This window comes from Nymphaea colorata, chromosome 7, assembly GCF_008831285.2.
Source record: "Nymphaea colorata isolate Beijing-Zhang1983 chromosome 7, ASM883128v2, whole genome shotgun sequence".
Classification (NCBI taxonomy): Eukaryota; Viridiplantae; Streptophyta; class Magnoliopsida; order Nymphaeales; family Nymphaeaceae; genus Nymphaea; species Nymphaea colorata.
The window spans coordinates 13,250,365-13,266,769 of NC_045144.1; the positions used below are offsets into that span (position 1 = coordinate 13,250,365).

Here is a 16,405-nt window from a genome sequence, read left to right on the forward strand (position 1 = left end):
AATAATGCTATGTAGAATAAATATGGCGGAATAATCATTTTACAAATAAAGTTGTCAAGTTTTTTGTGGAAATATTCAAGAAGGTCAATAAAAGGCAGAGCATATTATATGTTAAAGTGGTTGTAATAATAATGCCAGCACTTCCTACAAGCAAGTCGCCCATAACATAACAAAAGGCTTGTCCCTTGGTGACAAGATTTAAAACTGTCCTATTATTGCCTTTCAGATACCCTCACATAACATTATCACCAAAACGACTCCAATTCTGAAGCTGGTTATAAATGTCGTGTTGGGCACGAAAATTTCATACGCCAATATAGTGGTGATGGAAAATGCCTTTAGTTAAAAGAAAAAAGAACTTTTGTAAGTGCAGATAAAATCGAATGATTCTGTCAATGGTAAATGCAGACCAATATACGCTTCGAAACAGCAAAGAAACATCTTCATTTTTTTCGTCTCGCTTATGTTGTGATCTCATTTCTTCATGTATTATCTCATGCTCTTATTGTTATTTCATACACATTTTCCCATATCCATTATATCATATATCTGTCATTATCTTATACCTTAGTCATTATCTCATATTCATTGTTTTACTATGTTTTTTCATTATCTAACACAATTCCATATCATATCTCATGTCCATAACGTTTGAGATAATAGTTACGAGATAAAGTATAGAGATATGAAATAATAAAAAAAGATATGTGATAGATGATAGGTTAAGAATGTCACTGTACAAGTACAATGCTGAAGTAAATATACTCCACCTATGATGTACATACGTTGTGTACAGAGTGGCGTACTCCTCCAATTCCGATGACCAGAAATAAATTAGTCTTCCGTCCCCCCCTCCCTTTCCCGTCTACACTTATAAGAAAGCGTCCATTGACGCCAAACCGTGGAAACGAAAGCGTTTTTTGTGAGTTTCAGCTCTCTTCTCTGACATGGCCCTTCCCCGTTCATGTCCCTCCTCATCTTCCTTGTTCACATTCTTGCTCATATCTGCAGATCACCTGCAACTTCACTCAACAGCACCTTTCTCTTCAATGGCTTCCGCCCCTCAGACCTGAACCTATCCGACTCTGCAACTGTTACGAGAACGGGGGCTCTTTCCCTGACCAACGGTCACCTTGCCACGAATCCAGGCATCAAAGGCCACGCGTTCTACCCTGCCATTCTGCAGTTCAAAAAGCCTCCTGGTGCTAAGAAAACCCAATCGTTCAGTACCCGTTTCGTGTTCGAAATCGTATCCCAGTTCCCGGAGTCAGGCGGCCATGGCTTAGTATTCGTCCTGGCGCCGGCCACCAACTTCTCGCAGGCCACCGGAGGCAGCTACCTTGGCCTTTTCAACCGGGAGAACAACGGAAACCCAGCCAATCATGTATTTGCAGTTGAATTCGACACGGTTCAACAAGAAAAAATGAATGACAAAGGTGGAAACCATGTGGGCATCGACGTGATTGGTGCCAACTCCAGTTTCTTGAAGCCTGCCACTTACTATACAGAGTTTGGCAAGAAAGAAAAAATGGTTCTTGACTGCCAGACCACCATTCAGGCATGGATAGAGTAGCATGTCACCATAGCTCCATTGTCACACCCGCTCAAGCCTAACCGTTCCCTCATATCATATTCCATCGATCTATCCCCTGTTCTGCTTGAACACATGTATGTTGGATTCTTTGCTGGCATTCAAAAGCTAGAAAGCAAGCACTATATCTTGGCATGGAGCTTCGCGATGGATGGAAAAGCACCAGAATTGGACCTCTCACGCCTTCCTTCTATTCCTCGGGATCATACTCCACTATGTTAGTCTTTTAAGCTGTTCCTTTTCGTTTCTGCAGCATTAGTGGCCCTGTTATTTCTCATCATCACGGTTGGCATATCTTATTTGATCTAGAGGAAGAGGAAGCTCACGTATGAGAAGATAGAAGGATGCGAGATGGACTACCCACATAGGCTCCCCTACAAGAAAATCTACAGGGCAACTAAAGGTTTCAAGGAAGAGTTGGGGAAAGGAGGCTTTGGCAGTGTCTACAAAGGTGTGCTGCCCAGAAGCAAAATCGAGGTTGCAGTGAAGAGAGTCTCACATGGTTCAAAGCAGGGGATGAGGGAATTTGTGGCAGAACTGTCAAGCTTGGGGAGGATGAGGCACAGAAACCTGGTCCAATTGCATGGTTGGTGTAGACGAGGCGAAGACCTACTCCTGGTTTATGAGTTCATGCAGAACGGGAGTCTAGACAGTCATCTTTTTGGCACGAAAGAGAGCAGGTTGAGTTGGGAACAGAGGTTCAAGATTCTAAAGGGAATTGCTTTCGGCTTGCTGTATCTTCACGAAGAGTGGGAGCAAGTCGTCGTGCATAGAGATGTTAAAGCAAGTAACGTTTTGTTGGATGGTGCCTTGCTCCAAGAGGTGGCCTGTGGAAGGAGGCCGATTGAGCCCGAAAGGCCCTCTGAGGAGATGATTCTGGTGGAGTTGGTCCACTCTATGTGGAAAGGTGGACGAATACTGGATGCCATGGATAAAAGGCTCGGAACGAGCTTTGTCGTCGAGGAAGCAGAGCTTGTGCTGAAGCTTGGCCTGCTCTGTTCACAGAGTGCACCTGAATCAAGGCCAAACATGCGGCAGTTGACTCAGTTTCTTAATGGGGATGTGCCGCTACAAGATCTAAAACGCCAGAATCTGGGTATCCACGATCAAGGCATGAACCAACTACTTCTGCAATATCCATCTTCGGATCAGGGATCGTCAACTTCGGCAAGCTCAGTCTCATACGAGAAGGCATCGTCAACCTCAGGAAACTCGGACCCATACAGGAAGGTATCATCTGCTCCGGGAAGGGTTACTCTGGCTTGTGACGTATGAAGACAATTCTTAACACGTCATTTTCGAGGCATCGGAAAAGTCATATAGGATCATCAGTGAATTGCCAAAGTAGCAGAATAGCATATTTTGCCTGACTTTCATGGCTGGTACATTGACAAGACCTATGACGTTATTTTCTGAAAGCTGGGTCAAGCAAAATGTTTGCATTATTTAATACCAGCACCGTCATATCATTGCCACGTAGCTGAGTCGATTTTTTTTCCTGAGGGTGGTGTTCGAGTTCAACGTCTTGAAACGGTCCACCGTCTTGTCGGCGAATAAAATTTAGAGGTCGATTTTCTCATTTTTGTATTGTTCTATCTTTACTTTGGACATGCGTTCTACATGTATGTTTCGAATAATACTTATGAAATTATATTCATAAGAATATAATTTAGTTCCTCATCGACCATTATCTTCACTACTCGCAGGTTGTGGTAGCCATGGCACAGAAAATTCTGTTGCTACGCCAGATTTAGACATAGCATGCATTTTGTTTCTTACTCATTAAGCGACATGATTATCATCAACGACAACGCAGCGTCCAGTTGTGGCCTTTCTTTCATTGCCCTAGGCCCAGTAGTTTAGTTTTTGCAAATTAGGGTAGCTTACCCTTTTTTGACGGCATTTTTGATATTAGGTTAGGTGATATCAATAAACTAAACCATCAAACAAGCCTTTTCTATTGCACAACTTCTGATTTGGATTTAGTAACTTCATAGAATCTTAATTGCGATAAGCATCAATTATATATATATATATATATCTTCGGGCTTCGATTTTTCTACTATATCAAAATACCTACAGTGTACTTTTGCATGAGATAGGTGAATAGATTTTCTACAATGAACAATTTATAAAATCAAAGAGTACTATTATAATTCCCTTACCTAGATTTTCAAAAGAATTACACATACGCGCTCAACAAATGATCAAATAAGAAGAATGCTCCTTATCTTTTGAACTTCATAAAAAGGCCATTAGCTTGTGCTTCAAACCTCCATACAGCAATTTCTCCAACTAAAAGTATTAAAACAACAATATACGAAATGTCTTTTCTTTGACTAAGTAGAAAAAAAATAAGATAAAAAGAAAACAGCCCTTACTAAACGATGAGGATAGACAACAACCCTCACCGTTCGAAAGGGCAATGGCCATGGCGAAGTCTTGACACCTCTGCTAAGAGAGTCAACGACACACCCTCGCTGTGCTGCGAGGGGTAACCATCACCTTTTGTTGGACATCAAAGGGCTGACAAACCCTTGCCACTAGAAAGCAAGGGCGGAGGCAGGGGGCGGGTAGAGACATGGCCCCCAACACCACCCGTTTAGATTTTTAAAATTTCTAAAAATTATATATAAATTTTAGTTTAACTGCTATAAAAAATACGAAAAAAATATTGTGCGGTACTTATTAAAATTTTAGCCCCTGCAACAAAAGATTTCTGGTTCCACCCCTGCTAGCAAGGGCAGTGAGGGTCGATTCTGACCATTGCTCGCTGCGCAACAACCGTTCCCTCACAGTCCAGCAAGGGCAGGAAGGCAACTCCAGCTCCCTGGACAGCGAAGGATCGTCGAGCCTAGTGAGTGGAGAGGGAAGATATGTTATGCAATTTTAGGGGTGTTGCCTTCACTCCTCATGTCAGGATCTAAAGCAGTTGAGAGAGAGACGTTGAAAATTCTTTTGGAAAGCTGACCTTCTTAAGAAGTATTACTCGTGTCTCATTCTCTCTTCCTACCCTTGTCATAACAGATTTTCTTTTTATGTTCATATAGCCTCAACATATAATATCGATGTATCCTGACAGGTCTATCAATGGTAAGATTTCTCCTCCAGCAACTACTGATCTTAAATTTAAAGAGTGGGAATTTGAGAATGATTTAGTTATGTATTGGCTTATAAACTCCATGGAAAGATGTGTCTCCAACATGTTTCTCTATAAAAAAACAACAAAGAAAATTTGAGACACATTGAAAGATGTCTACAAAGAACAAAATAACTTGCATATAGTGTACCAAATACAATTAGAACTAGCTAAGCTTACAATGGGAGATAAATCTATACACATCCATATGAGTCAATACCGCAGCTTTTGGGATTAACTAATGCAGTATCGACCCACTACTTCGGATCCTGATGTTTATAAATAGCGATTGAAAGAGATAAAACTTGCAGGTTCCTTGCTGGGCTTGGTCCTGAATTTGAAAGTGTTAGAAGCCAAATCCTTATGATGACACCTCTACCAAATTTTGATCAAGCATGTCAAACCATACAAACGGGTGATTGCTCGTCACAAAGCCATGAACATTGATAAGAAAAGTGATGCTACGGAGATTCTAAAGCTGACGTCAAGAATAATGGTGGTGGAAATAATTTTCGAAAGGGGAAGAGCAAATTAAAATGCTCATATTGCAGGAAGACTGGCCATTTACATGAAAAATGTTGGGAGCTAGTTGGTAAGCCATCAAAAGAGATAGCACATTCGCCATCTACCAATAACTCCAGCACTGCAAACTTTGCCACAAGGGAGGAGCTGGAAAAGTTATTCCAACATTTTTTCAAAGTCCAAACTGGTCTCTGCCGGGTGTATTGGAAATCTGAAGGTAAGTATCAAACTTTTATTGCATGTTCTAAAAATTGTGGTTAGATAGTAGATTCTGGAGCCACTGATCACATGACCAGCAATTTCTCGAAATTGTTTGAATTAAAAAAGAAAAAGAAAAAAGAAAGCATGCATTCACTGCCGATGGGTCCCCTATGATCATTGAAGGCATTGGACAGATATCATTCTTTGAGCCAAATTTATTTATATTTGTGTTATTTATATTGCAAAACTCTCCACCAATCTCATGTCTATTAGTAGGATTACTAATTCTCATAATTTCTTAGCTATTTTCTCCAAAAAGGATGTGATTTTTCAGAACATGAAAACAAAAAAGGTGATTGGTAGGGGTTGTGAGCAAAATGGGCTGTACGCGTTAGACGATTTTGAAACCAGTTTGCTTGCTTGCATTGAGAAAGTAAAAAAACTTCAGAATACCAGTTAAGGCTCTCGCGCCTTGGTCATGTTTCCGATCGATCTTTAAAGCTTCTTGTTCCAAATGTTATTTTTTGAAAATCATTCATGTGGTGCATGTGAATACTCTAAGTCAACTAGGCTTCCTTTTCAAAATTCTAGTGAAAGATCCAATGATGCATTTGATTTAGGCCACTCAGATGTTTGGGGACCAGCCTCCACAGAGTCATATTCTGACAATAGATATTATGTTTCATTTATAGATGACAAAACTTGTATGACTTGGCTTTATTTTTTCAAAAATAAAAAAGAGGTTACAAAAACTTTTGAAATTTTTTATTAACTTGTACACACACAATATTGTGCAAAAATAAAAAACTTCAGGTCAGATAATGGAAGAGAATATGTTAATTATGCTCTTCAAGAATTTATGAAAAAAATAAAAGAATCCAACTACAGTTCACTTACACAGTACACAACAAAAAGGGGTGGCCAAACACAAGAATTGGCAATTACTTAACATAACCCTGTCTCTCATTATGCACATGAATATCACCATTCGCTTCTGGTAGGAAGCTATAGGTACTGCTTGCTACATAGCTAATATAGTTCCCAATTCAAGTATTGACAACCAAGTTCCAATTCAGATTCTTATAGACAGACCGATCACTATAAAACAGTTCAAGGTTTTCTAAGTGTTTTGTTCACATTCAAGAAAAATATAGGAATAAACTTCAAAAGCGAGCTATGAAGTGCATTTTCCTTGGATATTTTAGCAAAAGAAATGTTATAAATGCTATGAACCATTTTTGAAAAGGTTTTTTGTTACCTGTGACAGTAAATTTTTTTGAACAAGAACCTTTTTATGAAGAACAAATTCAGGCAGAGATTGACACAAAAAATCTCAGGGACATCAACTCCCTGAGATTATGGTAAAGTGTATGCGGCATATCCTAAACAGGATTATCTCAAAAAATCAAAGTGCTTTCCTTCTTAGGAGGTGCATTCAGGACAGGTTTCTTTCTCAGCCAAGAAATTGTTCACATCTTTCAAAACAACAACAAGAAAGCAGCTTGTGTTAAAATTAATTCCTATGACAAAGTGAATTGGGAGTTCTTGAAGACTAACCTATGCCACTTAGGATTTCATGATTCGTGGGTAAAGAAACTTATGACAATCGTAACCATAGTTAAATCTGCATTTCTTATCAATGGCAAGGAAGGAATGTGGTTTGAGAATAAGAGAGAGCTCAGGGAGGGGGATCTGCTCTCCCCCTACTTGTTTGCCACAGTCATGGAAATGCTCACTCGTAGTATACAAACCCAAGTAAATAAAAAACAAATAAGGATCTCTTCCATGGGGGTTGGGACCAATTTCCCTTTCTCCACTTTATACACAGACGACATCATATTCTTTATAGAAGGAAGGCTGAAGAACTTTCAAAACTTAAAAGCGTGTCTTGACGAATTCTCTAATTGCTCAAGCCTAGTCATGAACACTACCAAGAGCTCAATTCTTCCAATCAATTTGTAAAGCTGAATACACACTCAAATAAAGCAGGAATAAGGCTGGAGTCAAGGTCAGCTTCCTTCTATGCACCTTGGCATTCCCCTCCAAACGAATGATGTGACAGAGGACAATGCAGACATTTAATTCTTCGCTCATCTAAGAAGCTAACTCTTTGGAAACAGAGATGTCTTTCTTTTGCAGGTAGACTCGGTCTAATCAAACATGTTCTATCTTTGTTGCCTAGTTACTGGAGCCTGGTGGTCAAACTTCCTGCTACTACCTGTAAGCAACTAAGTAAAATGGCAGGCGACTTCTTATGTGTCGATATGGCAGACAACAAAAGCTTTCATCGTATTAAATGTTCTAGTCTTTGTCTCCTGAAATTAGAGGGAGGCATAGGTCTCAGAGACATCAAGGAAACCAATTTGGCCAACTTGGCCTTTTTAGTGTATCGCGTGACCCAGCAGTCCTCCCCTTGGGCAGAACTTGTTAAAGGTCGGTACTACAAGCTAAAAGAACTAATTGACAACAACATTAGGGGCAAAAGGGTGTGTAAAGCATGGCGAAGGGCATTGCAGGCTTGGCGCAGGATTAATGTAAATGTAGGCTGGAAGATTGGTAATGGTGCTGTGGCCAAATTTTGGACGGATTATTGGAGCCCTGAGCGCTTGATTGATAAGATCCCAATATCCCATCGCCATTTGGTACAAGATACAATTGGATGCACGGTAAAGGAAATCATGGAGGAAAATGGGGAGTACACCAGTGAGTTCCTTGCCACTTTAAATATTCCTTTCTCTTGTCTCTGCCTTGAGGTTGGTCAGCCTGATGTCATGGTGCGGAGAAATAGAGATAAAGGGGAATTCAATCGGCATGAATTTTGGCAAAGGATGAGGAAAAAAGGTTCCAAGAACAATAAGAGCATGCTCGTTTGGAAAGGGAGAGGATGACCAAGGGCCACCTGGTTTGTTTATTTAGGTGTTTTAGGTCGTCTACCTATTGGTGGGTTTGTGGACAAGCAAGGCCGGTCACTTGCTTCTAGGTGCCTAGTTTGCAAGCAAGAGATTGAAGACATCAAACACCTTTTTTTCAACTACAAGGGAGCTCGGTTTATATGGACATACATTTTTGAAAAATTTGGGAGGGCTAAGCAGTGGCATAGGAGTCCCCCAAACTTAATGCAAGGGCTCATCTGGTGGCATAAGAAGGACTTCAAAGACAAACTGCTTAATAAATGTTGGAAAGACAACTTCCATATGGCAATATGCTTCATCTAGAAGACTCGCAATCACATCGAGCATAAGGGTGATATACCAATTGGCAACTTGGCAAAACAGTTTTGAGCACACTGCAGTGATTACTAGTGGAATTTTCAATGGAAAAGAACTTAGTTGGATAAAATCTGTAACTGGCTCTGCTTGGGATTCTATGGAGCAATGGAGTTAAGTAGGATGATTGATGGGTAGAAATCAACATTACCTTGTGGAGTAAGGGTGGCAGAAGAGGAGTGGCTGGTCTCATTAGAGACGCTTGTGGACAATTCCATTTTTGTTTGGCCTGTTGGTTTGAGAATGACATTGGATGGTGGGAGATAGAGATTCTAATGGAATGCATTGGGCACTTGGTGGACATTGAGGGCAACTCTAGGTGCATTTACCTTTTGGCCAATGATGGAGATTGGAAGCAGCACCTACGCAGCAACATTAAACATGGCACAAAAATTGTCAACAACATTTCCATGAGCAATAGTTTTCTTATTAGGCTTACTATTAACAAGGGACGGCCTCTTGCTGAAGTTATTAACCTTTTGTCAATTATTCCAGCCAATGGATTGTATAGGAAATGCAATCACCATGATAACATGTGGGATCCACGAAAAGGAAGTAATACTACGTTTTGAGGTCCTGTGCGGACCCATTGTTGTTGTACATATTACTCCATTTTATTGGAATAAAAGGCTGGGGCCTAACCCCAACACAGTCATTGTCCAGTAAAAAGGATTAGGAAAAGTACCTTTGAAATGAAGGCTAATTTCCTGTACCGGTTCGGTCAATGCAAATAGATCGTATGCCAAGCATCAAGTTGGTGGGCCATTCTTAAATTAATTATTACCGGGGTGAGGAAGCTGGTGGTGACAGCAATTGACGCCCTTTGAATTATTCTTGTTATATGGAGTTGTTTTTCTCATTAAATTGCGGGTGCTTTTTGTCATCACCTCTGTCGGCTTCAAGCCTACAGTCGGTCATTCAAGTGTCGGCAAACTAATGTTCTGAAATCGACTCTTCATTTGGATATATAATAAGAATATTTCGATGAATGATTAAATTTTTTGTCACATGTTTTAAGACTATTGAAAAACTTATAATTTGGAATCGATTCAACTATAGTCCTATATATATATAAATATTCACAAACAGGAAATTGTCGGGGCAGAAATGGGATGCCAATATATTGGATATGGATCGAATTTCCAACCGAACCACCTCTATTGAACAATTCCACTACATACGTGCCACCATGCCCTAGAAGCAACGCCATGCAAACAAGTCCGATGCATTTAGCAAATCAGATGTTCATTTGTAGGGATATCAATGAATCAGATTTGAATCAATATATTTTTAACTGCATCTATTTTTTTTGGATACTCATATACTAACTCAGATTCGAATTGGGATTTGAATATGAATGATGACAAGTCATATCCAACAAAAAAATCCGGCTTCACAATATGAATATATATATGTATGTGCGTGTGTGTATATCTATATATATTTTGTTTAACTCATTTAACTTGTTAACTTGTTTTACAACTCGAGCTTAACTTCTTTAACATTTCAAATATAAATTTAAACTTGAAATTAACTTGTTTATAAACAAGTCGACTCGCAAGTCAAGTTGTTTCTAGCGAGTTGAAGTTGAATCCGAGTTGTCTTGACTTGTTGGTCAGACTTAACCGCCCCTCTACAATCATGTAAGCATGCATTTCTTTCTTTCTACAAGTTACTGTTAAGATACGTAGACCTTTGTTTCTTCACCAAAGGTACGTGAAGCTTCCCCTTCGATCACCACCACCACCACTTTATCCTTTCTTGCGAAAAGAATGTGTTGGTACCAACATTAATATTGAACTTCCAAACCACAAAGCACCCGACTAAGGGTGGGGAATGGGCCGGGTACCTCAGGGGCAGTTTGGTACCGGGTCCATAATGAGCTGGTCTTGGGCAGGTTATTTGACACATGGGCTGGCCCAACTAAAAAAAACCGTCAGGCCAAACTGGCCCTGCGACTAAAAAACCACCAGGCCCGGCTGGCCTGAGTCTGGTTTTGGTGGTCCCAGTTGTTTCGATAGCTAAGGGTAGAATCAGACTAATTGGTTAGGGACAAAAACCTGACCCTCTAAATATGATATTTAGTGTTTTTATTAAAATCTAACCTTACTAATGTAATCTTACTTAAGTTAGGTTGATGAAAAATGTATATTAAGTTGATCATTTTTTAGGTTTTAGTAGTGCTTAAGCAAAAATGAATTGCTTTGATAGCATCAACATTTTGATAATAGGAACTTGAACATTTTTCATAAAACCAACTAAATTCAAATCATGTTTTATATCAAAATAGTTTTTATAAATATATTTGGATGTTTATATTTTATTTAGAATATTTTTTAACAAAAAATTAAAGTGTCTAGTTTTTATCATTGACCTATGTGTCAAATCTTTACCAATCTGTCTCTCTCTCTCTCTCTCTCTCATATATATATATATATATATATATATGAGAGAGAGAGTGAGAGAGAGAGAGAAATTGGTAAAAACTAGACCACTTGAGTAATAGACAAAAACCAGACCTATTGAAATTAATTATTGAAATATTTCTTTTTGAAATCTAACCTTATAGATATAATCTTAAGAATGAATTGATGAGAAATACATACTAAGTTAGTTGTTTTCTTACTTAAATTATGTTGTTTTTAATGCTAACGAGATGAACAGCTCTTATAACATCAAAATTTTGGAAGTATAAACTATAAAGATCATTTTTTTTACAAAAATGGCTTAAATTAAAACAAGATTTATATTAAATTAGTGTTTATAAATGCATTAGAAGGTTCATATTTTGTTTAAAACACTTTTAACGTGAATTTAAGAGGTCTGTCTTTTATCCCTTACGCAAGTGGTCTTCCCTACAAATCACTCTACATACACACACACACACACAGTATATATATATATATATATATATCACATCAGATTTTGTCCAAAAGAAGTGGTCTATGAAAATTATGTCGTACATCAAACATTTTGCACTCATTCCTACACTTTCCATTTCTACGCTTACCATTCTTCCGTCATTTGTTTTTTCAAAAAGATGCAAGTAAATCATAATCATGGGACAAAAAAAGAATGCTCCATTTTAGATCCATATTTCTTAATTTTGATGCTGTCGGTTTGATTATATTATGTCCTTTGTTAATTTTGTGCTTTGTGATATATAAATGTGTTTTTGTCATTTAATTAGCTTTTGCAAATTAAAGGATCCTACGTTTAATGAAGACTTAAAAATATATATAACCTTCAGCATGTTGCATTATTGTTCACCATCCACGTTCCATCATTTCTCCATGCCGGAGAGCCAAAAAGAGCTACGACGACGGATGCATGTGATCAGCTTCTTATTTGAACATATGTCCAACAGAACCGCTTTTTCCAACTGGGTTTTGGTTTGAATTTTCAAATCCGACGGCTGAAATAATGCTGGCAGATACGTATAACTTAAACACAGAAGCATTTGGATCCGGGTGAGGATTATGCCAAAAGTGATGTCTGGATCTGTTTCTAAATGGATTTCAGATTCTGTTTCAGTAACTGGATTTTGATCTAATGAAAATTTATATTCGAAAGTGGGCTCAGGCTTAGTAAATAGGTTAGGAATAGGTGCTGTATAAGACTACCATATAACTTAATTGACATGTTCAAGGAGTTCTAACAAAGGGTGTAGCATAGCTGGTAGAACCGGCTGGCATGTAAAAGGTATGTCATCAGCTTGATTTCCATGGGTACTACTTTCTTGAACTGAAAATCATCACCACTGCCACCTAAATCCTCAAGCGGACCCTGAGCCATTAAACATGGGGGAAGAGGTCAGCTTCAAACATATCAACCCCAACCGAGGCAGATGTTTTGTGAAGAATACGCAAAAATACTGACTGCCTGATGACGAACAAAAAGGGAGGAGGAGATATATATGAAGCCATTCGGCCTAAAGAGTGCATATTCACAAAAAGAGAAAAAAAGAAAAAGTTCCCCCTTTTTTCTCTTTTGAATTTACTAAATAAATTATTTATACATGCTGAAGAATAGCCATCGAAAATATCTCAACAAGATATCAAATGATTTTTGCCACGCACTTTAGATTTCTGCATTATTAATTGAAGAAGCGCAATAATTTTTTTTTTTTTTTCACGGAGACTGGTTTTTTTCCACCCCCATGAAGAGATGCAACTTCCTCCCACCTGTGCCCATCACCCTTAGTGTTCACAGAGCTTGTGTTGGGATCTATTACGATCCATACCATGAGCATACTGGGTCATGACAACAACTACATGGTTTGAACCTCAAACCTCTTAAAGGTGGACCGCCTTGCTACTCACTGCACTACAACCTCTATTGTGACAGATTTTAACAACACAAAATTTAAAAAAAAAAACCCTTCCGGCCACAGAAATGGACGTCTGATTTCAGTTTTCCTATATAGATATGTCATCCTTAAATCTGATAGTCCAATGGTTGGTTCAGTCCTTTTCTAATGAATTTTATAGGCTACTTTTCCAATCCAACCACGATTAATGCCCAAAACTATAAGTAAAACAAGAAAAAAAAAACTAAAATTGACCTTTATTCTAATTTTTTTACATGATTACTTGACTCATAAGACTAACTGACGGCGTAGTGGCTGGTGTTAGCAACCAGCCAACGATCCTGCACAACCAGCCACATGCACATATGTAAGCAAACTATGGGTGCTTGTCTATTAGAGATCTGCGAGAGAAATGATGTGCATATTCAGCATTGCTGGCCATAGAAGTTTTTTTCATTTTTTATGATCTTAGCGCTTGTAGTAAATAAAACAATGGCTGGTGCTTGATCTTTTCAAAAGTGATAAATGCTATGAGGGACCATAGATGGCCCAAAGAAAGAGATATATAGGAACCCTGTTTGTATTGTGCTAGCGTCGATGGTCCTAAATAGCCACACTTTTTTCTGTGGCTAGTAGACCAAAGGTGGTCGCGATGAGTTGGAGCAACAACGTTGGCCATTTTCAATCGTAGGTCCCAACAAGCGGAACAAATGCCATCAACGACGAAAGCTGCCACGATGGTTTTTCTCAGTTACCCTGTGATGAAATATCGGACACACTTGAAAAACAAAAACAAAATATATTTGTAAAAGAAGAAGATCGCGTGGAAACATGAAATTATTGACCGCAAAAGCAACTATATGCCCTTCAAAAATATACAAATACACTTTCTTAATACAAAGATAACTATGTTACCTTTATTTTCTTGGCATACTAGTAAAATGCCCGTTATTTGCATTCAACTAACTAAAAATATGTATCTGACTTGCGAAACATGTGTTTGACGGTCACCCATAGGCAGATACGTTGTACGTCAAGCAACAAAAACTGAAAAAAATTCAGGAAAATAACAAAAATTATTAGCAACCACAATTTACTAATAAGTTCATCTATTGGCTACCAAAATTTCTTGAAACAGAACCAAACTTTTTTATTAGCGACCACAATTTACTAACAAGTTCACATCTGATGGTAGCTGTTATTGACGTGCAAAACTAGCTCTTGGCAACCACCAATACTTTCGCCCATTTATTCGCAATGGCTTTTGCCCTAACGGCTAGCCAATGGCAGCCGTTGTCAGTTGTAGCATGTTGAAATGGTTTTTAAGCAAAGGCGGAGTTAAAAGTTTTTGGCTGTGGCACACTAATACATATTTATAAGACATCTTTTAACTTAAATTGGAAATTACTTTTATAATAAAACAAATAATTATAGTTATGGAAAACTTACAATTGATCCCAACAAGAAAAATCAAATCATTATAGTGATGGATAAAAAATAAATAAGAGAGAAAATGGTATCTTTAAGGTGCCAATGTTATTCTCAATGTTAACACGACTACAGACACACAGGTACTTTCTTCACACATCTCATTTAAATGAGAAAATTAAGACTGACCACTGGAGATTATATTTAAGACCGTCTAATTAATTTCAACGTAAGCAAAATCATAAGGGGCAAACTCAGACTCCAAAATCAGCAACCAACAGTGGTAAAGTTAAATCCTCAAAACAGTAATAAAAAAGCTCAATTGCCTAAATAGAAATGTCCAAATCAAACTTATCTTAAAACCACAAAGAAGAAGAAGAAGAAGAAGAGAGTGACTTATTGTGCGAGTAAGCGTCCATGAAGCATCAGCTAGCCATCGCCCTTTGGCCCTTGTGGTCTCATCAGTCATCCATTGATTCGTTGATTTCACTGCCCAGTGCCCACAAACCCAAAATTAGTAATCAAAAGGGCAAATGAAATCCCTAAAACAGTAAGCAGAAAGTTTAAATAGAAATGCCCAAATCAAACTAATCATATGACAATAATAATAATTAGAAGAAGAAGAAAGAGAAAGACTGAGAGAAAGAGCCTTACTGAGCATCTGTCGCCCATTGCCCTTTGGCCTTGGCGCCTTGTTGGCTCGTCCATGACTTCCTTGATTTCATTACTAATTGCCCAGTGCCCACAACAGCCCACACATTGCTCTGCTACTGTTTCGAGAGAGCACCAGCCATTGCCAATGAAAACAGTGGCAGTTTAGCAACATCAGCTGGCAATTTATAAATAGACCAAAGTGAATATATATATATATATATTTATATATATATATATATATATATTATATATATATATATATATATATTATATATATATATATATATTGAGTGAATGATGACGCTGGCTATTTAGAGTCATCTAGCCTTCTAAGCAAAGCTGTCTATCTAAAGTAGATGGATGGTTGAGAGAAAATCAAATAGAAAATAGTGTAAACTAATATAAGATGACAAACATACCCATCACTTTTTTTTCCTTATTTTTCTCTCAACCATTCATCATGTTAGAAGGGACGGTCCTGGTTAGATGGCTCGGTGACTCTAAAATCCCAGAGTCACTATTCAATTTTCTTATATATATATATATATATATATATATATATCTGTGTGTGTGTGTGTGTATATATATATGCAGCATAAATTTTCAATACGCACTCTGAGAGTAGGGGCTAGGCAGCTCCCAAACAAAATCTGCCATGTAATGGAAATTGTCGCCAGTATTTTACTTGGTCTCTATTGCAGCACTCGTCAGTCTCCAGCCATGAATCTGTTCAATAATAGACCTATAATCAGGTCAGTTAGACTGCTAGCACTCTGATGAATAGTTTCAATCAACAAGACCAACAGGATTCTTTTGAAAACCAATAAAATTCTCTTGGGAAAGCTAACACAATGAAAAATTCAAAGACTGTATGAAGTAAATATAACAGTTAAAAGGGAACAAATACTTGTTGAACGGCTATCAACAACAAACTTTTGAGGGTCCAACTAAGCAAAATATTTTGTTTATTTATCAGCCTAAAAAATACATACTAGAATTCAAAATTTTATATTTGTATGATTAACTTTCTTCAATTTATGTGCCTGCTTATTTATGTTTCACTGCCTTAGAAAATTCAAAAGGATAGTTATATTTATGTGAACCATATACATATGGAAAACATAAATTGCTAGGGAAACTTAGATGTACTTCAAAAACAGAAGGATCAAGCTGAAACTTAGTTACAAGATCAGATCAGAAAACACCACTTTCAAGGCATTCAACATGTCCACCTTTGTTTCGCTTTCCAAAAGCCTATTGTTATGGAACTTGTTTGGATCTGAATGGTGCCTGTT

General features: G+C 38.0%; 2 protein-coding genes across 2 annotated transcripts; both read left to right on the forward strand.

Annotated features, from left to right (window-relative positions):
* Positions 1-964: 964 nt before the first annotated feature.
* Positions 965-1,573, forward strand: LOC116257126 (L-type lectin-domain containing receptor kinase SIT2-like). The gene has a single exon (XM_031633740.1). The coding sequence runs from the start codon at positions 965-967 to the stop codon at positions 1,571-1,573; it is 609 nt and encodes a 202-aa protein (XP_031489600.1).
* Positions 1,574-1,942: 369 nt separating this feature from the next.
* Positions 1,943-2,866, forward strand: LOC116257127 (L-type lectin-domain containing receptor kinase SIT2-like). Its single transcript, XM_031633741.1, has one exon. The coding sequence runs from the start codon at positions 1,943-1,945 to the stop codon at positions 2,864-2,866; it is 924 nt and encodes a 307-aa protein (XP_031489601.1).
* Positions 2,867-16,405: the final 13,539 nt, after the last annotated feature.